General features: G+C 45.5%; 1 protein-coding gene across 1 annotated transcript; it reads right to left on the reverse strand.

The window, feature by feature from the left end:
* Window positions 1-4816: 4816 nt before the first annotated feature.
* SSBP1 (single stranded DNA binding protein 1) lies at window positions 4817-21306 on the reverse strand. The gene is made up of 7 exons (XM_040438470.1): window positions 21223-21306; window positions 20497-20563; window positions 15618-15672; window positions 10847-10987; window positions 10271-10361; window positions 9935-10023; window positions 4817-4971 (listed from the first exon to the last, which is right to left on the reverse strand). The coding sequence occupies exons 2-7, from the start codon at window positions 20518-20520 to the stop codon at window positions 4931-4933; spliced, it is 441 nt and encodes a 146-aa protein (XP_040294404.1). The 5' UTR covers window positions 20521-20563; window positions 21223-21306; the 3' UTR covers window positions 4817-4930.
* Between the last annotated feature and the right edge of the window lie 1108 nt (window positions 21307-22414).

Consider the following 22414-nt stretch of genomic DNA (forward strand, 5'->3'; position numbering starts at 1 on the left):
AAAATGGCAGACTTGACATGTTAAAAGGAGGGTGATGCTTGAAATCATTTTTCTTCCATTGTTAACCATGGTGACCTGCAAAGAAACGTGTGCAGCCATCATTGCGTTGCATAAAAATGGCTTCACAGGCAAGGATATTGTGGCTACTAAGATTGCACCTCAATCAACAATTTATAGGATCATCAAGAACTTCAAGGAAAGAGGTTCAATTCTTGTTAAGAAGGCTCCAGGGCGTCCAAGAAAGTCCAGCAAGCGCCAGGATCGTCTCCTTATGAGGATTCAGCTGCGGGATCGGAGTGCCACCAGTGCAGAGCTTGCTCAGGAATGGCAGCAGGCAGGTGTGAGCGCATCTGCACGCACAGTGAGGCGAAGACTTTTGGAAGATGGCCTGGTGTCAAGAAGGGCAGCAAAGAAGCCACTTCTCTCCAAAAAAACACATCAGGGACAGATTGATCTTCTGCAGAAAGTTTGGTGAATAGACTGCTGAGGACTGGGGCAAAGTCATATTCTCCGATGAAGCCTCTTTCCGATTGTTTGGGGCATCTGGAAAAAGGCTTGTCCGGAGAAGAAAAGGTGAGCGCTACCATCAGTCCTGTGTCATGCCAACAGTAAAGCATCCTGAGACCATTCATGTGGGGGGTTGCCTCTCATCCAAGGGAGTGGGCTCACTCACAATTTTGCCCAAAAACACAGCCATGAATAAAGAATGGTACCAAAACACCCTCCAACAGCAACTTCTTCCAACAATCCAACAATAGTTTTGTGAAGAACAATGCATTTTCCAGCACGATGGAGCACCGTGCCATAAGGCAAAAGTGATAACTAAGTGGCTCGGGGACCAAAACGTTGACATTTTGGGTCCATGGCCTTGAAACTCCCCAGATCTTAATCCCATTGAGAACTTGTGGTCAATCCTCAAGAGGCAGGTGGACAAACAAAAACCCACTAATTCTGACAAACTCCAAGAAGGGATTATAAAAGAATGGGTTGCTATCAGTCAGGAACTGGCCCAGAAGTGGATTGAGAGCATGCCCAGTCGAATTGCAGAGGTCCTGAAAAAGAAGGGCCAGCACTGCAAATACTGACTCTTTGCATAAATGTCATGTAATTGTCGATAAAAGCCTTTGAAACGTATGAAGTGTGTGTAATTATATTTCACTACATCACAGAAACAACTGAAACAAAGATCTAAAAGCAGTTTAGCAGCAAACTTTGTGAAAACTAATATTTGTGTCATTCTCAAAACTTTTGGCCACGACTGTACATTTACAGACCTTCTCTAAATAGTCTCCTGGATTAAAAGTCATTTTGTGGTTCACCACAAATTCAAATAAGGGCGTTTAATAAAGTATAATTGTCCTGGGTGTGCGGAGGATGTTTGTCAAAAAGAATGAATGCTCCGGTGATTAAAATGACAGGACTTCATGTTTACATAGAGAAAGTATAAGAACAGCAGCCTCACACCAGTGGCACACTGCTACTGAGAACCATAACTCCCAGCATTTGTCCGGTCACGCTGGGAGTTGTAGTTACATGAGAGCTGGAGAGCCACAGGTTGGAGTCTACTAAATTTGGAAACCAAATGTTAAGTATGACCTAAGGACATTTCTCAGTTATATTTGTTCCCTGGATAGCCGGGTGACAACCAATAAGACCTCCTTTACTGCTCTTAAAGGGGTTGGCACAAAGCTTTCCAAGTGTCCTGAATGGCAGTTAGCCTAGTTATTCATCACTACAGGAGTGGGGCATATACACTAATTGGACAAAAGTATTGGGACACCTAGAGGAGCTTTTAGGACATCCCATTCTAAATCCATAGGCATTAATATGGAGTTACTCCCACCCTTTGCAGCTACAACAACTGCCAGTCTTATGAGAAGGCTTTCTACAACATTTTGGAGTTGGTCTGTGGGAATTTTTCCCCATTCATCCAAAAGTACATTTGCAAAGTTGGACACTGATGCTGGACGAGAGGGCCTGCCTGGCTCACAATCTTCATTCTAGATCATTCCAAAGGTGTTTGATGGGGTGGAGGTCAGTGCTTTGTGTGGACCACATCCATATCACCCAACCATACCTTTATGGACCTTCTTTTGTGCACTGGACACAGTCATGTTGGAACAGAAAAACTGTTTCCACAAAGTTAGGAGCATACAATTGTCCAAAATGTCATGTTACGCTGGGGCATTAAGGGTGCCTGCACACAACAGTGAAAAAAAAGGGCCATTATAAGCTGGCGCACTGTCATTTTTCATGGTTTTTCAACCATGTGTGCATCCATTTTCTGTCCGTTTTTAATGGCCGTTTTGCATTCATTATTCATGGCCATTAAAAATGTGCATGGAAAACTGATGATTTTCATTGGCTTGTTTTTAAATAAATATCCAAACCCCTGCAGTGCCCTCAGTATACATAATGTCCCCCAGCAGTAATAATGCCTCCCATAGTGGCCCCAGCAATAATAATTTCCACCATGGTGGCCCATAATGCCCCCCATAGTGGCCCTAGCAGAAATAATATCCAACATAATGCCCCCCATAGTGGTCCCGGCAGTAATCATGTCCCCCATAGTGGCCCCAGCAGTAATAATGTCCCCATAGTGGCCCTAGCAGAAATAATATCCACCATGGTGGTCCATAATGCCCCCCATCGTGGCCCCGGCAGTAATCATGTCTCCCATCGTGGCCCCAGCAGTAATAATGTCCACCATGGTGGCACATAATGTTCCCCATAGTGGCCTCAGCAGTAATAATGTCCCCATAGTGGTCCTAAGCTGTAATGTTTCTTTTTAGTAAAAAATGTTGCACATACAGAGACAGTCTGATCCTCTCTTGATTGAAAAGGAACTGCCGAAGGACCTGCGCCGAGCGTGAGGACACGTCACCGTGTGCTCCAAGCATAATCATGTGGTGACGTCATCATGCTGAGCGCAGGTCCTCTTCAATCAAGAGACGAGCGTTGTGTGTTCAAGTGGATGAGTTTTTTTTTTTTAACCCCCCAAAAGGCCATACTACGTTAGTGTACACGTTTTTAACGGCCATTAGACGGGTGCACTCATGTCTAATCGGCCAATAAAAACAGTCCCAATTGGATCCTTCTAGCTGTGATAACGGACAAAAATAGGACATGTCATATATCTTGACAGCCACTATTCACTGGCTGTTAAAAAAATAATAGCCTTGTAGACTGCTATGGTTCTGAAAACGGCCGTCGTGTGTATGTAGCCCAAGATTTGCCTTCACTGGAACTAAGGGGCCATGGCCAACCCCTGAAAAAAAAAACTCATGGCATCATCCCTTACAGTTGGCACAATGCGGTCCGGCAGTACCATTTTTCTGGCATTTGCCAAAGCCAGACTCGTCCATCAGACTGACAGATGGGGAAGTGTGAGTGATCCACAGAACACGTTTCCACTGCTCCAGTCCAGTGGTGGCCTGCGTTACACCAATCCATCTGATGCTTGGCGTTGTGCTTGGTGATGTAAGGCTTGCATACAGCTGCTCGGTCATGGAAAGCCATGCCATCAAACTCCCGATGCTGAGGTAAATGCCAGAGGAGGTTTGGACTCTGCAGTTATGGAGTCAGCAGTGTTGATAACTTTTATGCACTATGCCCCTCAGCACTCGGTGACCCCACTCTGTAACGTTACATGGTCTCCAGTATATAATCAGTCAAAATGTATATTCATCTGGTTTATAGTTGCATCCATCTCTGGGAAAGATGGGTGATTACTGATAGGATCACCAGCATGTCTGCCTAGTTATGCAAAGATATAAAATGTAAAAGAATGCATCACTATGTAAATGGCGTGGTTTACCATTCAGGAGTCTGGGAAAGCAGAATGACAATCTTTGTGTGGAGGATGCATGGACTGTCACCCAGGGTTCCTAGAAACTGTGTTTAATTTGTGACATGAAGAGTTTTTAATTTAAAGGGGACATGCTCCTTTTAATCTTCTGACGTGATGCGTGTAGCTTTAACATCTTGTGATGCTGGCTTACAGCATATATTTTGCCAGCGCCTGCGCCAAAGCAAATGTTTGCAGAACAGAAATGCACGTCTTGCTCTGATGGAGACCTCACTATAAAAAGAACTGGCACCAGAGTCAGATTTCATTTCCAGGCTGAAACGCCTCCCAAAAATCATCAATTAAAATGTACCCATCATTTCAGTTTATTTTTAATATAACATAGGGACAGGATTATTAAGAAATTTTGTAATATACTTTATTAGGGAAGTGTTTCTTTTTATAAGAAAGCAGCATGCAGAGTCTCTTAAGCAACACACTGATCTTCAGTGTCTACAGATACTGAAGACGACTGTGTAACAGAGGGGCAGGCTTCTCAGCCTGCCTCTTATCTCACTACCCTAACTCCTGGCTCCCTATATGTGCCCTAATGATCTCTGCTTGTCTCATCTCAATGTGACTCTCTGCCAGCGCTGCTCCCTTATGTCTATTCCCTGTGCTGTTAGTTACTAAGCACAGGGAAAAGAGGAGAACACGACTTAGTGCTGACCGAAGGTATACAGGAACACAGTGCAGTTACTGCCAAGTGTTAGAAAAGTGCTGGGAATAGAGATAAAGGAGCAGAGCTGCCAGTGGTCAGCAAGGGGCTGGGAGACAGACTGAGAAGCCTGCCTCTGTATGTTACACAGTCGCCTTCAGCATCCTAACACTGCAGTGCAGGAAAAATATATGAGACCTCCCGGAATAGATCTCTGGAGATTCTTGATCATTTTTCTACCTCCCTCAAGGCTATCTGTTGAGGAAGGGGATACCTTCTGGATGAACACAGAACAAAACCAGGACTCTCAGTTCAAAGAAAATAGTTTACTTCCTTAAGAATATACAAAGAAAATGTTACCATGAAATAAGATTCACTATCCTAATAGCTTTATATACAGGACACCCCCAGCATATGTGGAGACATCAAGATCGGTCACGCATGTCACTCAGGAAAATGATGTTGTCTGCAAGAGAAGATGCAAGAATGTAAGGCTTTTATCACCATAACATGAAAAATAAAAAAAACAACTAAAATTTATATGGATGCAGCTTTCCCAGACTACTGAAGGGCAAATCCACCTACACAAGCATTTCTTTTTACAAGATTTTCTGTTTTCTAATCTAGAAAAACTGGGTGACTACCAATATGGACAACATTGCACCTTCTTCTTCTTTGGAGTCAGTAAGCCAGAGGACTCCAACTACTGCATTTTGTCACAATCCAACTCTGACTCCTTCATAAACATTAATCAGGAAGGTGCACTACTGTGGATGCAAACAAACAAGTCTGACTAAACCCTCAAACTGGTGTTAAAATTTAGAATTTAGCCAATATATCCTTATATGAAGGACATATCTGAGCCCGAGCACCGCGCCAAGGTATCTCAAGTAGCTCGGGACCTAACGCTAACCTACCTGTGCCGTATGAGCAATACCAGGAGCCAGTGGGCGAATTACAGGAGCGTAATAGGCAATAGATTAGTAATAAAAATGTACTGCAGTAAAATGGTGACATGGGACTTTTTCTCCCCATCGTGTAAGTATCAGGCGACTTGGGTAGAACTTAAACCATATTTATTGGAATACAATTTCTAAAACTCCTGAAATTTTCTAAATTCCTGTAAGTAAATATGTAATGCACTGCATTTAATAACTGGAAAACACTGTTAAACACTTGACAATTTTAAGAAATTTATGAATTTTTCCTCAAAAACAGTTAGAAAAGCCCTATATGTATATCCGGAGAATCATGTGCAAGTCTGAATGGGAATAAAAGAAACATTTAAAAAATGAAGCTACTTTTCTTTAGTGCTTACCATGAAAGGGTTGTCTTGGAATGAGTAACTTTTGACAGGTACTCGCAGCCTGCCTCTGCTATGGAAAGAGTCATATTTACCTGCTATTGGCAGCTCCGGTCCTGTGCGTCTATCTTCTGGTTTGCAGCTTGTTTACTTCCTCTCCGGCATGATCATCTGCTCTGCTGCAGCCATGGATTGGATTCAGTGGTGATATATCCACAAAACACCCATCACCACTGAAGCCGGTTATTGGCTCCAGCAGAGAAGATGATCATGTCCATGCTGGGGAGGAAGGAAACAATGTTTACGGAAAGACAGACCCACAGGAGCTATTGCGCATAACCGGGGCTACAGGGAGTAGGTAAGTACAAATACTTCCACAGCAGAGGCAGGCTGTAGGCACCAGTGAAGAGTTACTAATTCCTGGACAATCCCTTTAATGCTGTCTTCCTGTTCTGTCTAGCAGTTCTGAGATGACTGCAGGCATGCCTAGTACTCAACTTCCTCCTCTGGTCTTTAGAGAAGGAACTTGCTACTGAGCATGTGCAGTGCAGTTTCAGGCATTGCAACTAAGGGCCTTGGAGCAGCATGAAGATGCCTCGTATAAAAAGAGGATAGAACACAAGAGAGGTAAGGCTCCATTCACACGTCCGCAAAATGGGTCTGCATCCTTTCCGCAATTTTGTGGAATGGGTGCGGACCCATTCATTCTCTATTGGGACGGAATGGATGCGGACAGCACACAGTGTGCTGTCTGCAGCCGCAATTGCGGAGCGCGGCCCCGATTTTGGGTCCGCAGCTCCGCAAAAAGATAGAGCATGTCCTATTCTTGTCCGCAGCTTGCGGACAAGAATAGGCATTTCTATGGGGGTGACGGGCTGGTGTGTTGCGGACCCGCAATTTGCGGGTCCGCAACACACCACGGACGTGTGAATGTAGCCTAAGGATTTACTCTGCACAATTGTGGGGCCAATTATCCAGAATGAATGTTACAACGAGCAATCGTTGTCAATAGTAGGCCCATGTAAATGTGCTGCCGATCAACTGAACAAGCAAAACAGAGCTCCCATAACCGTGACATCCACAGCGCCGCCCCCATTACAGTGATATCCACAGTGCTCCCATAACAGTGACATCCACAGCGGCCCCCCATTACAGTGATATCCACAGTGCTCCCATAACAGTGACATCCACAGCGGCCCCCCAATTACAGTGACATCCACAGCGGCCCCCCAATTACAGTGACATCCACAGCGGCCCCCCAATTACAGTGACATCCACAGCGGCCCCCCAATTACAGTGACATCCACAGCGGCCCCCCAATTACAGTGACATTCACAGCGGCCCCCCAATTACAGTGACATCCACAGCGGCCCCCCAATTACAGTGACATCCACAGCGGCCCCCCAATTACAGTGACATCCACAGCGGCCCCCCAATTACAGTGATATCCACAGTGCTCCCATAACAGTGACATACTTCAGCGTCCCTCATTACAGTGACATCCACAGTGCCCCCATAACAGTGACATCCACAGTGCCCCCCATTACAGTGACATCCGCAGTGCCCCCCATTACAGTGACATCCACAGAGTCCTCCATTACAGTGATATCCACAGTGCCCCCCTCCCAACAGCATAGCGACAGTACCGAGGTGTTGGGACCAAGGAAGGCCCACAGAAGGCAGTGACATCAGTGATGACACACCGTCTCCTGCTTCAGAGAGGAAAAGATGATGTAGAACCGCTGCAGGAGCGGTCACGTCACTGTGAAGAGGATCGTGGAAACGCCGGCGCCACGGAGGTTAAGAATTAATGTAATAATCTTTCCTCCACAGGTTATTTTCAAGTAGGGGCTGAAGAACCCCTTTAAGATTGATAGAAAATAAATATATTTATGATTAACATTTCCAAACTTTTCTAAATCCCTATGAAAGTCAATAAATGACATGATATTAATAATAGCCAATATCTTTTTTTACGCTGGAGTCTGTACTTTTCTACAGACTGACTCCACCCAAAACTAGCATCGACGCCGACTACACAATCCTGCCCGAAACAGCTGATTGGCTGAGGACAGGTCATCAATATTTGTATCCTGGAGAACCCCTTTAAGGACAGGAAGAGTGTTGCCTTCCGTTAGGTTCCAGAACTAAGGCTACTTTCACACTTGCGTTGTTCTTTTCCGGCATAGAGTTCCGTCACAGGGGCTCTATACCGGAAAAGAACTGATCAGGTATATCCCCATGCATTCTGAATGGAGAGCAATCCGTTCAGTTTGCATCAGGATGTCTTCAGTTCAGTCGTTTTGACTGATCAGGCAAAAGAGAAAACCGCAGCATGCTACGGTTTTCTCTCCGGCGAAAAAAACTGAAGACTTGCCTGAACGCCGGATCCGGCATTTTTTCCCATATGAATGAATTAGCGCCGGATCCGGCATTCAGAATACCGGAATGCCGGATCCGTCGTTCCGGCATGCGCATATCGGTAAAAATGTGAAAAAATGTACAAGACGGATCCGTCGGTCCGCATGACAAGCGGAGAGACGGATCCGTCCTTGCAATGCATTTGTGAGACGGATCCGCACCCGGATCCGTCTCACAAATGCTTTCAGTCAGCGGCAGATCGGCGGATCCGGCGGGCAGTTCCGCAAGTGTGAAAGTAGCCTTACAAGACAAAGGTTGGAGACCCTTTAACGTCCATCTCCAACACCCCCAGCCATGTCTGTTTATCTCACCCTGCTCGTTCAGAGCTGAAATCCCTGCTGGGTAATTATCTTGTCAGTATTACTCATGGCTGGACACGGCAGCTTTTTAATAAAAGTAAATAGTGTGTTCCCTGCTGCATTAAGCTCCCACGTCTGGTGTACAGAATGTCCTCAGGGCTACTGCGTGGGGCGTCTAGATCGGATGATACCCTAATCTACATCTTGCAGAATATGCCCAGCCAGATCACAAATGAAAAACAGCACTATTATAGGGTATGTCAACCACAGTAAGTCACATAATATATAGATACAGTGGAATCACATTTCTTATCCTCGGATGATCCTGTATTATACTCTAGAGCTGCACTCACTATTCTGCTGGTGGAGTCACTGTGTACATACATTACTTATCCTCTAGCAATTGCTGGGCTGGGAAGAATCTGACATAAGAGAATAGTCAGAGGACAGGCAAATTCTGAGCCTGTAGGGTTGGGAGTGAAACTCAAAGGGTTAACAAGGGGCGAGCCCTTCATGTGGGAAGCCTCAGGGAAGCTTGGAGCACAGAAAAAAAAACTATGTGGAAAAGTAGAAGTGAGCTATGTTGCTGCCCCCTGCTGGTAAAATCTAGTCAAGACATTTGAACCATCACTGTTGGTTCAATCCAGTACCAAGCAATGTGCAGGAAACAACTATGTTTTGAGGTTCAAAATTCCAGGGGAAAAAAATAAAAATCACATTAACCAGGGAACGAACAAGAAAACTTAGTCAGTGCCCTCCTTTTCATCTTTTAAGTTGCTCCACTAATTTTCTGGCTCCTCTTCTGCCATCCAAGATGGCCGGACTGCTTCTCAGACTGCCTGATGAATACTGTGTATCGGTAGCCCAAGACACTTCCTGTTCTTGAAGCTCTCTTCTTGGATTGGCCAATACTGTTCATGTGAGCAGTGCTGGCCAATCCAAGGGCAGCAAGAAGTGTCCTGGGCTACCAGGTGCAGTCTGAAATGTGGTGCGGCCACCTAGGATGGCAGAAGAGGAGCCTGGGAATTGACGGGCCGGCAGCTAGAAAGATAAAAAGGAGGGCCCCAAGTAAGTGTACTGTTTGTTCCCCGGTTAATGTGAAATTTTATTTGATAAAATTCTGGCCGACATTACAGATGAGCTCAATCCATTCAGGTTATTATAAATTGGAGCCACATAAATCCTACTTCAGAGAGCTCCCCCTAGTGGTGGAGTGGCTCAAAACCCTCCAAAATGCAATGAGAATGGCTACAGAAATGTAGGATAGTGGGTGGAGCCATGTACATCATCCCTTTTGCAGCCACTTATGCATATATGACCACATACTGCTACAGCTTTCCAAATTATTGGAATTGTGAACTTATTTCTTGCCAGGTGGGTATAACCCAGCCAGACTCTTCACCCACCTGCAATGACGGTTGTTGCTTGCCTGCGGACATTGTTCTTATCAACGTACTCGCCGTAATCGATTTTCCCTTCCACGTATACCCGAGCCCTGAGAATGCACGACAAAGCAATAACCAAGCAGAACATGTTTCTAGGCATGGTCATTGAAGCCATCTAGTCTGCAAATCAGCTACAAACAGAGGTATCACTTTAAAGGCAGAAAGGGGATACAGACAGCTTGAATCCAGGGTTAGATTACAACTCCCAGCATGCTGGCTGTCAGACCATGCTTGGAGTTGTAGTTCCTTCCCAGACGGAAAACACAAAGATATTTCCTGTCTCTATATTGCACTCACCCTTTCTTGATGTGCTGATAAGCTACTTCTCGGAGCCCTGGGCGGAAAACGGAGATCCTGTGCCAGGTAGTCTTCTGGTTGACGTCTCCCGCTGACAAAAATGAAAAATATCACATTCAAGTCTCCATGAAAAACCAGTATGTGCAGACTGGGGCTCAGCTTACGACCCAGCTAGGCAATTCCCTTCAAACTAGGAGGTAACAGGAGAAAGTGCTTCATTTCCTAATATTACGTATAGGATTTGGCTGGCAGTGCACACAGATATTAACGGCACTTATGCTCACCCCTCCCCTGTCCATGCATTATACCAGAGAAAGGTGGCTGCCGGTGCCCAGTGGTATAGTCTGGATCATTTGGTAAGAAAGAATATGGCGCCAGGCCCAGGCTTCTATCTAACAGAACCTCCACTGATGAGCAGAAGTGAATTGGGCTGAGCTGCAATACCAGGCACAGCCACATGGACGTGGCGATCACTTTGTTCTGCTAATCTTGTGGTGGTTCTGAGGAAGGAAGGGGGGGGGGGGGGGGGAGGGGGGTAAACTGCTGGGAAAACCCCTTTAAGCAATATATTCTCACTTGTCTGGAACACCTCGCTCTCCCCAGACCTCCATAATTCATTTGTGGCTACTGAGAAGATGGTCACTGGGTTCTTGCCATCGGCTTGTCTCATTACCGGATCTTGACCGACTCTACCCAATAACTGCACCCGATTCAGAGCTGGAACACAAGTAGAACAAAAAGGGAGAAAAACATTCAAGTAATTGACTTCTATGGTGCAAATTGTTATTTAATTTGAAGTTCTTTTCACGTTTTTAATTTTACTACAATATTGTACCGTTAAATTTTTTTTTATTCCAGAGGTATAAAATATGTGCCACCATCATGACGACATTAAACCTGGCACAATGCCTTAGAGGGCTCGCTTAGCTGAATGGAATACCTTTTACTCAGCAATCCGCTGCTTCACTCTGGAGAAAAAAGTACTTTTTATCCATATGTAAATGAGCAGTTAAAGGGGTTGTGTCATCTTGCCGTTACCAAGACAAGATGGGACTAAGCCCTGACCCTCAGATGTCCGAGAAACAGTGTAGCAGTCCGGCGGTCTGCTGTTTCTGTAGCTCCCAAGCTCACTCCGCTGTTTTCTTACTACCTGGTGGTTGGGGCTTAGTCCAATCTCGCATTAGTAACGGCAAGATGAGATAATCCCTTTTAGTGCCCAAGACAGTATGTGCACCCTTGCTCCCCTGGCTTCCTCTACCAGACCTTCCCTCTTCCTTAAAGGGGTTGTCCGGGTTCAGAGCTGAACCCGGACATCCCTCCATTTTCACCCAGGCATCGTCGACATGAGCATCGGAGCAGTTCATGCTCCGATGCTCTCCTTTGCCCTGTGCTAAATCGCGCAGAGCAAAGGCATTTTTTGGAGATCCGGTGACTTACCGGGCTCTCCATGGGGCTGCCAGGAAGCCCGGTGACGTCAACCAACACACTGCCGGGCGGAAGCTTCCGCCCTGCAGTGTGTGATTGTAAACAAAAGAGCCCGTGCCCTGCGCGATCTAGCGCAGGGCAAAGGAGAGCATCGGAGCATGAACTACTCCAATGCTCAAGTCAGAGGGGCTGCCTGGTTGAAATTATGGGTATGTCCGGATTCAGCTCTGAACCCGGACAACCCCTTTAACTGACAGGGCCAAATTTCAGCATAATCATCTCACCTGATCCCGTCAATCAAGATAGAAAGGCGCAGAGGGTCTGGTAGAGGAAGCAGCCAGAGCAAGGGTGCACAAGATGGTTTGAGTCCAACCTTGGTGCACTTAACTGCTCATTAGCATATGGATTAAACTTTGGCCTCATGCACACGACCGTTGTTTTATTCCGTGTACGTTGCAACGTTTTTCGTGATTTTCTGCGGACCCATTTATTTTTAATGGGTCCGTTGAAAACTCGGCTAATGCACCGTTTGGTATCCGCGTCCGTGGTTCCAGTCCGTCAAAAAAAATATAACCTGTCCTATTATTTCCGCGGAAAACGGTTCGCGGACCAATTCAAGTCAATGGGACCGCTAAAAAACGCAGAGGCACATAAGATTGTCACCCGCGTCCGTTTTATTCCTATCATTTGCATGGCAAACCTGTCAGACTTTTTTTTTTTACATTCCTTTATGTCTGCTGGTCCTCCAAAAATAAAGGAAGACACACGGAAACAAAAATGGAAACGGATCACGGAACAACGGAACCCCGTTTTGCGGACCGCTAAAAAATATGTGTGCATGAGAATAAGGCAATGGATCGCTAAGTGAAAGGTATCACTACATTCAGCTGAGGTAGCCCTGCAAGGCATTGTGCCCGGTTTAACAGTGAATTTCCTGATGACAGACTCCATTTAGCATTGTGTAGGCCCTGTAAAAGAAGTGCGTGCTCTGGTTTCTTCTCTATTACACTCCGGATCAGTACAAACACGATATAAGATTCTCCAAAATCTTGCTATGAAGGAAACATCTGGGGGATGGAGTGATGTTCGGGTCTGCAATGGGGAATATTTATGTGACAGTTTCCTTTTAAAATGGTGGTCTGGGATATTGATGGTCTATCATCAGGAAAAATCATCAATATCTGATTGGTGGAGGACTGATCAGCTGTTTGAAGAGGCCATGGCGCGACAGTGAGTGCTGCTGTCTATTCCTAGGCCAGTGACATCATGTGCATCGGTCACATGGCCTAGGCCCAATCACGTGAATGGGCCAGGGCTGTAATACCAAGCACAGTCGCTATATAATGGACATTGAAGTGCCTGGTAGGCAGTGTGGAGACTGCAGCACTCACTGGAGTGTAGCGGCCTCTTCAAACAGCCGATCGGGGAGAGTGTCGAGTGTGGAACCCCAACTGATTAGATATTAGTCCAGACCTTAGGCCATCAAAATCCCAGACAACCCCTTTATGGGTTAGTCTGCCAGATCCGTAACTACTGCATGCAGCCGTGTTCGTCCGTCCCCATTCACTATAATGGAGACTGGCAGAGATCAAGCCGCAGTACTGCAAATATGCCATTATAAGCCAGTGTGAAACAGGCCTTAATTTGGGGGTGTACCGATATATGCAGTGTGCATTTCAAGTTTCATAAACACACTCCTGGTTCATATGCTGGGTCCCCTGCTCAACAGCCAAACATGCGAACAGAGTGTTTCTCCGCTTGTCCATGTATGACATGTATGGATTTTTTTGGGGAAGGGGGGATTCTAAAGCCAGACGTTAAAAGGGTGTCACTTTATGAGGCAACGCATTGTAGTATCATACAAGAGTGATATAAAGTTGCCTCCCAGGTTATAATGTGCAATTACACCATAAGACAAACTTGGCTGCTCTTCTGGACAAGGAAAGAAAATGTTTGAAAATTAAAAATAATTAAAGGGGTATATCCACAAGATATACAATACGTATCTGATAGATCTGGGTCCCACCTTTGCAATACACACCTCTCTCTCTCTCCCCCCAGTCTATCCCACCTTTCCCATCCTGGATGCCACATCCAATATGCAAGAGGTGGCCAGATCTACAAAAGCAGCTAAGCTTACTGGGCTACAGGAAACAGCGTAGCATAGTGAGCTGTCAATGTGACAGGGTCGGGGGACTCCATTTCTAGAGATAGGTGTGAGCCCTGCTTCTATCAGACATTTATGACATATACTGCAGATATGCCATAAAGTCTGAGATTAGAATGCCCGTTTAAAAGCCAAAGATGCTTTAAAGTAAATTGTATTGTACACTGCTCAAAAAAATAAAGGGAACACAAAAATAACACATCCTAGATCTGAATTAATTAAATATTCTTCTGAAATACTTTGTTCTTTACATAGTTGAATGTGCTGACAACAAAATCACACCAAAAAAAAATATGGAAATCAATTTTTTTAACCCATGGAGGTCTGGATTTGGAGTCACCCTCAAAATTAAAGTGGAAAAACACACTACAGGCTGATCCAACTTTGATGTAATGTCCTTAAAACAAGTCAAAACGAGGCTCAGTAGTGTGTGTGGCCTCCACGTGCCTGTATGACCTCCCTACAACGCCTGTGCATGCTCCTGATGAGGTGGCGGACGGTCTCCTGAGGGATCTCCTCCCAGACCTGGACTAAAGCATCTGCCAACTCCTGGACAGTCTGTGGTGCAACGTGACGTTGGTGGATAGAGCAAGACGTGATGTCCCAGATGTGCTCAATTGGATTCAGGTCTGGGGAACGGGCGGGCCAGTCCATAGCATCAATGCCTTCGTCTTGCAGGAACTGCTGACACACTCCAGCCACATGAGGTCTAGCATTGTCTTGCATTAGGAGGAACCCAGGGCCAACCGCACCAGCATATGGTCTCACAAGGGGTCTGAGGATCTCATCTCGGTACCTAATGGCAGTCAGGCTACCTCTGGCGAGCACATGGAGGGCTGTGCGGCCCTCCAAAGAAATGCCACCCCACACCATTACTGACCTAATGCCAAACCGGTCATGCTGGAGGATGTTGCAGGCAGCAGAACGTTCTCCACGGCGTCTCCAGACTCTGTCACATGTGCTCAGTGTGAACCTGCTTTCATCTGTGAAGAGCACAGGGCGCCAGTGGCGAATTTGCCAATCTTGGTGTTTTCTGGCAAATGCCAAACGTCCTGCACGGTGTGGGGCTGTAAGCACAACCCCAACCTGTGAACGTCGGGCCCTCATATCACCCTCATGGAGTCTGTTTCTGACCGTTTGAGCAGACACATGCACATTTGTGGCCTGCTGGAGGTCATTTTGCAGGGCTCTGGCAGTGCTCCTCCTGTTCCTCCTTGCACAAAGGCGGAGGTAGCGGTCCTGCTGCTGGGTTGTTGCCCTCCTACGGCCTCCTCCACGTCTCCTGATGTACTGGCCTGTCTCCTGGTAGCGCCTCCATGCTCTGGACACTACGCTGACAGACACAGTAAACCTTCTTGCCACAGCTCGCATTGATGTGCCATCCTGGATAAGCTGCACTACCTGAGCCACTTGTGTGGGTTGTAGACTCCGTCTCATGCTACCACTAGAGTGAAAGCACCGCCAGCATTCAAAAGTGACCAAGACATCAGCCAGGAAGTATAGGAACTGAGAAGTGGTCAGGTCACCACCTGCAGAACCACTCCTTTATTGGGGGTGTCTTGCTAATTGCCTATAATTTCCACCTGTTGTCTATCCCATTTGCACAACAGCATGTGAAATTGATTGTCACTCAGTGTTGCTTCCTAAGTGGACAGTTTGATTTCACAGAAGTGTGATTGACTTGGAGTTACATTGTGTTGTTTAAGTGTTCCCTTTATTTTTTTGAGCAGTGTATAATAATTAAATCTTACTCACATCTTTCCAGAACTCCAGAATCTGAGGTCTGAAACCGGACAGACTGCCGGAAAACCTGTAAAAGTCAAAAAAACAAAACGAAACATGAACAATATCACAAAAACATCAGAAAGGTTCTTAGTACATTTTCCATAAACAGTGACGGGTGATCAATTTGATCTGTGACATAAAAGTCCCGTTTACATTTTCTAGTTTATAACTGTCAGATCACCGGCACACAAACTGTGTCATCAACGTAACAAACTAAGGCTACTTTCACATTAGCGTTTTTTGAGGATCCGTCATGGATCTGCAAAAACGCTTCCGTTACAATAATACAAACGCATGCATCCGTCATGAACTGATCAGGTTGTATTATGTCTTCTATAGCCATGACGGATCCGTCTTCAACACCATTAAAAGTCAATGGGGGACGGATCTGTTTTCTATTGTGCCAGATTGTGTCAGAGAAAACGGATCCGTCCCCATTGACTTACATTGTGTGCCAGGACAGATCCGTTTGGATCCGCTTCGTCAGACGGACACCAAAATGCTGCAGGCAACGTTTTGGTGTCCGCCTCCAGAGCGGAATGGAGACTGAACGGAGACAAACTGATGCATTCTGAGCGGATCCTTATCCATTCAGAATGCATTGGGGCAAAACTGATCCGTTTTGGACCGCTGCTGAGAGCCCTCAACGGATCTCAGAAACTGAAACCAAAACGCCAGTGTGAAAGTAGCCTAAAAAGTTGCACAAATGTTTATATACATATATATTACACTATCAGTTGTTAATCTTGCTGATCACAAGAACAGGTACCCCCCGTACCCCTTGGAGCTCCCTGAAATGAATGGAGCAGAAGGTCCGTATGGGAGTTCCTGAAATAGCAAAGCTCTGTCTCCAGAGCTTCCAAAGAAATGAATAGAGCAGCAAGTTGGATGCTCAAAGGGGTATTGGATACCCGTTCTCATGATTGGTGGGGGTCCCTGTGGTAGGACTCCCACGATCTAACCTGTGGATAGGGGATAACTTTTAACAAACTAAATATTCCCTTAAGGTACATGTGCGTCATAATGACAGAAGGGGTGTATGGACCAGGCTCAGGAGCGGTGCCCAATCCATATGTGCTGGGTTATACTGCTAACACCCATTCACAGTGACCAGAATGGGAGGTAACTCAAATCCTGGTCATTTAACCCCTTAAAGCGGCGGCGGAAATGGAGTGGTTCGATACAAGGGATTCCCTCCAATTGTGGGGTGCCGATCAATTGTCATTGCAGCCTGGAGCCTTATGAATGCTCCCAGGCCTGGCACTGTAATCTTTCTATTGTGGTAGGGCTTAACAGGAAGACGTCACAATCACCAAAGACTGCAAAACTAAAGTATTGCAGTGTATGGCATAAGCCAGGCATGCTCAACCTGCGGCCCTCCAGCTGTTGCAAAACTACAACTCCCATCATTCCCTGACAGCCTACAACTATCATCCTACAGAAGGGTATCGTGGAAGTTGTACTTTTACAACAACTGGAGGGCCGCAGGTTGAGCATCCCTGGTAAAAGCAATCCAACAAGTTCCCTAGACGATTAAGGGTACGTCCACATGTGACGGAAAATACAGCAGAAGAGTCCTCTGCGGATTCTGTGGCGGCAAAACCTGCATGTATTAGATGCAGTTTTTGCTGTGGAAACTTCTCTCCATTGCAAAGAGTGAAATCCAAATTGGACATGCGGGGCATAATTTGACACGCCACAGAGATCCGCAAAAAAACGGAAACCGCCCGTGTTGCCTCCCGCAATTTGCGGAACGGGCGCCGGCAATATAAATGCCTATCCTTGTCCGCAAGGCGCGGACAAGAATAGGACATGTTATATTTTTTTAGCGGGCCCGCGGAACGGAGCCACGGATGCGGACAGCACAAGGAGTGCTGTCCACATCTTTTGCTGCCCCACTGAAGTGAATGGGTCCACATCCGAGCCGGACCCAAACAACGGTCGTGTGCACGAGATTTCTTAAAATCTCATTCACTGTTACTGTACAACACTGCAAATCTGCTGCATGGGAGTGTGTGAAATGCACAGAAATCTGAGATGGCAAAACCGCGCCACTTACGCCACATGTGAACCCACTCTAAAGCCTCATTCACACGTCAGTGATTTCCATCAGGGATTGTGAGCCAAAACCAGGAGTGGATCCTACACAGACATAAGGTGTAAGGGAAAGATCTGCACCTGCTCTGTGTTTATAGCCGCACCTGTTTATTCCCTTTGTGTGTATTGGAACAATACCAAAAAAGGGAGGAAAGAAAGCAAATTGGACATGATGTCACACCAAACTCCAGAAATGGGCTGGACAAAATTATTTGGTTGCACACCCTTTGGAAAAAATAACTGAAATCAGTCGCATCAATAAGCTTCTGACACCTCTCACCCGGAATTTTGGACAACCCTTCCTTAGCAAACTGCTCCAGGTCTCTCTTATTGGAAGGGCGACTTTTCCCAACAGCAGTTTTAAGATCTCTCCACAGGTGTTCAATGGGATTTAGATCTGGACTCATTGCTGGCCACTTCAGAACTCTCCAGCACTTTGTTGCCATCCATTTCTGGGTGCTTTTTGACGTATGTTTGGGGTCATTGTCCTGCTGGAAGACCCAAGATCTCGGACGCAAACCCAGCTTTCTGACACTGGGCTCTACAGTGTGACCCAAAATCCTTTGGTAATCCTCAGATTTCATGATGCCTTGCACACATTCAAGACACCCAGTGCCAAAGGCAGCAAAACAACCCCAAAACATCAATGAACCTCCACCATATTTCACTGTAGGTACGGTGTTCTTTTCTTTGTAGGCCTCATTCCCGTTTTCGGTAAACAGTAGAATGATGTGCTTTACCAAAAAGCCCTATCTTGGTCTCATCTGTCCACAAGACGTTTTCCCAGAAGGATTTTTGCCTTACTCAAGTTCATTTTTGCAAAATGTAGTCTTGCTTTTTTATGTCTCTGTGTCAGCAGTGGGGTCCTCCTGGGTCTCCTGCCATAGCGTTTCATTTCATTTAAATGTCGACGGATAGTTCGTGCTGACACTGATGCTCCCTGAGCCTGCAGGACAGCTTTATTATCTTTGGAACTTGTTTGGGGCTCCTTATCCACCATCCGGACTATGCTGCGTTGACACCTTTCATCAGTTTTTCTCTTCCGTCCATGCACAGGGAGACTAGCTACAGGGCCATGGGTTGCAAACTTCTTGATAATGTTGCGCACTGTGGACAAAGGCAAATCTAGATCTCTGGAGATGGACTGGTAACCTTGAGATTGTTGATATTTTCCCACAATTTTGGTTCTCAAGTCCTCAGACAGTTCTCTTCTCCTCTTTCTGTTGTCCATGCTAAGTGTGGCGCACACAGACACACGATGCAAAGACTAAGTGAACTTCTCTCCTTTTTATATTGCCCACACCTGTTACTTGCCCCAGGTGAGTTTAAAGGAGCATCACATGCTTGAAACTATCTTATTTATCCACAATTTTAAAAGGGTGCCAATAATTTTGTCCAGCCCTTATTTGGAGTTTGGTGTGACATTATGTCCAATTTGCTTTTTTTCCTCCCTTTTTTGGTTTTGTTCCAATACACACAAAGGGAATAAACATGTGTAAAGCAAAACATGTGTTACTGCAATACTTTTCTGTGTGAAATACTTCATTTTCTTGAAAAATTTCAGGGGTGCCAACATTTACAGCCATGACTGTGTATAATATATATATATATATATATATATATATATATATATATATATATATATATATATATATATATATATATATATATATATATATATATATATATATATATATATATATGTACTACAACTTCAAACCATCCCCCTATCTAAATTTTACATCTAAAAAATAAGCATCCAAAATGTCCTCAGGATAGGCCATCACTAGCCGAGGTGCACAGCACCGTCAACACTGCAGCAGGGGGAGCTCGTTACTACAGTGCTGCTTGCATTGACTGTAATAGGAGCAGCACTGTTGTAGCGAGCTCCCACCGTAATAATATTGCCGTTGCTGTGTAGCTCCGGCGCTAACTTCTGTTGATGGAGCTATCCAGATGGGCAGGGGTGCAGCGTGTCGGACCCAAGCCTATCAGCTAGTGATGCCCTATCCTTAGGATGGTAGGCCATCAGCTATGGATCCAGAATGAGTAGTAGTAAAAAACAAACAAACATGTGGCTGTGGCCAGAAGGGGTTAATACTCTTTGTAGCCGACGTGACAATCTGTCACATGTTAACAAAAAAACTGTCAAAATTGATTTTTAACGAGTTAACCTATTAGTGCCCCCATGCAACTTTGACTAAATTCAATTAGTTGTGCAATGATTTGAACAAAAGTCCCAATGTAACTTATATATGAGGTCACGGCAACCAATCAGATTCCGGCTGTAAGTCTGACTGGCTGCCGGTGACAGTTCTTCTAATTTCCTTTGTCACCTGTTTCCAGAATTCAGCCATAAAGGCCCCCAGAGCTGTTTTAAAGGGAACTTGTCACCTTGATTTTGTGTATAGAGCTGAGGTTATAGGTTGTAGATGGCCGCTAGCACATCCGCAATATCCAGTCCCCATAGCTCTGTGTGCTTTTATTGTGTAAAAAAAAACTGATTTGATACATATGCAAATTAACCCGAGATGAGTCCTGTCCCTGATTCATCTCACGTACAGGACTCATCTCAGGTTAATTTGCATATGTATCAAATCGGTTTTTATACACAATAAAAGCACACAGAGCTATGGGGACTGGATATTGTGGATGTGCTAGCGGCCATCTAGCAGCCCATGTCCTCAGCTCTATACACAATATCCTGGTGACAGGTTCCCTTTAAGTCCTGGGATAAGAATTTTATACAAACCTGGGTGACGGCGCGGCGAAACATCTGTGTTATCTGTGCTCCCTGCGTCTCAGTAAATACTTATCACCTACAGGACAAAAGATGCATAAAAGTTATTCAAACAACAGGGTGACAAAAAGATCCAGCTGCTGTTGGGTTAAAGTGGCATTGTAATTTGGGAAACCTTTTGATAAGTCAGAGATACGTCAAAGGTTTTGTTCAGTGGAGATCCGGGCGCCGGGGCCATTACGACAAGGAGAAAAAAAGATCGCACACAGCTGCAGACTACATGGAGACCCATGGGAGGTCTCCCCTCTCCTCGCTCTAGAGATCGGCGGGGGTCTTAGCACTCAAAACGACGCATATGTCTCTATGAGGGCACTTTCAATTCATCTAGAATCTATAGAATATACCTTTACAACATAAATATGGAAACCATCAACAAGCTGCCGCTGACAGATCTGTTAGTCTTACAACGTGTCTATTGTGTATAAGGCCTGTGGGCTGTGGCTCCTTAGACTGTGACCCCACGTGATGCTGGAAATTATTATAAAAGGCTAGTTACTATTCACCCTCCACAAACCACGCGATGGTCTCAGCACAGCAAACTAAAAAGCAATGCGTGTGTCCATATGTGGAACTACAAGTCCCAGCAGGTGGCATCCTCCGGTGTACTCCCAGTATGTATTACTCGTGCAGATCTGATGTGACACCTGACATATAACTCCATTAACAGCCCGAACTCACCTCACAGGGTCAGCGTCTCCTACACGTGATCCACAGCAGGGGGAAGACAGATTCTGTGACACATCGTCCTCACTTCCGGCAGTCACTTCACTTCCGCCCCACTTCCGCCAGGTATGTACGGGTTTGGGTAAAAAAAACGTAAACACTTGGTAAAGATTCTTCTTCGAGCAGGAAACGTAAAATGGAGGTATCGCCCGCCCTATTGTGCGTTTTCCTAAGCATATATGTTTTAGGTACGGTTCGTTTTTGCTCTGCTGCAGTTCTAGAAGTTACCACTAGGTGTTAGCTGCTGATCTTATAAAGCTGCAATGGGATAGTTTCTAGATTGTCCTCTTGGTGGCGCTGGTGCAGTGGTAATGTGTGGCCCTGAGGCTTTCTGGTTCATGAGTTGGACAAAAAAAAAAAAACCCACATGTTGTACCTTGTGATCTGACTGGTAAAGACTGCAGAAATTTAGTACAGCCATAGTTTCATATACCTTGATATGACTGTGACCCCATACAGTCAGAAGGGAAACAAACTACCATGTGACCCCCATAGAAAACTTGGAATGGGAGTTCAGAAAAACTTACAATTGGTTTCCTTAAAGGGGTTGTCCGGTTTAGATATTGATGACCTCATCGATATCACATTGTGGGGGTCTGCGCCCCGTTCAGTGTTTTCCTGCAGGACAAATACAGCTTTTCATCCCATGAGAGGAAGCTGTAGTTACCCAGTGCTGCTGCAATGAAGATGGCATGCACCAGACCACATCCCCTTTGAATAGCTGATTGGCCAGGGTGCTGGGGGTCGCACCGCCATCAGTCTGATATTGGTGACCTATCCTTTAATGCACACAGTGATGTCACAGCATAGTAATAATAAACAGCTATGTTACAGTAAAGAGATAAGACCAGTGATTTCACAGTACAGGGATAATGAACACAGTTTTGATGTCACTGTGCAGGGGTAATAAACACAGTGATGTTACAATACAGGGATGAGTGATGTCAATGCAGGGATAATAAACAGTTATGTCACAGTGCAGGGCTGATTGACACAGTGATGTCACAGTACAGGGGTGATGAACACAGTGATGTCACAGTACAGGGGTGATGAACACAGTGATGTCACAGTACAAGGCTGATTAACACAGTGATGTCACAGTACATCGGTAAAGGACACAGTGATGTCACAGTACATCGGTAAAGGA

This window comes from Bufo bufo, chromosome 1 (genome assembly GCF_905171765.1).
Source record: "Bufo bufo chromosome 1, aBufBuf1.1, whole genome shotgun sequence".
Classification (NCBI taxonomy): Eukaryota; Metazoa; Chordata; class Amphibia; order Anura; family Bufonidae; genus Bufo; species Bufo bufo.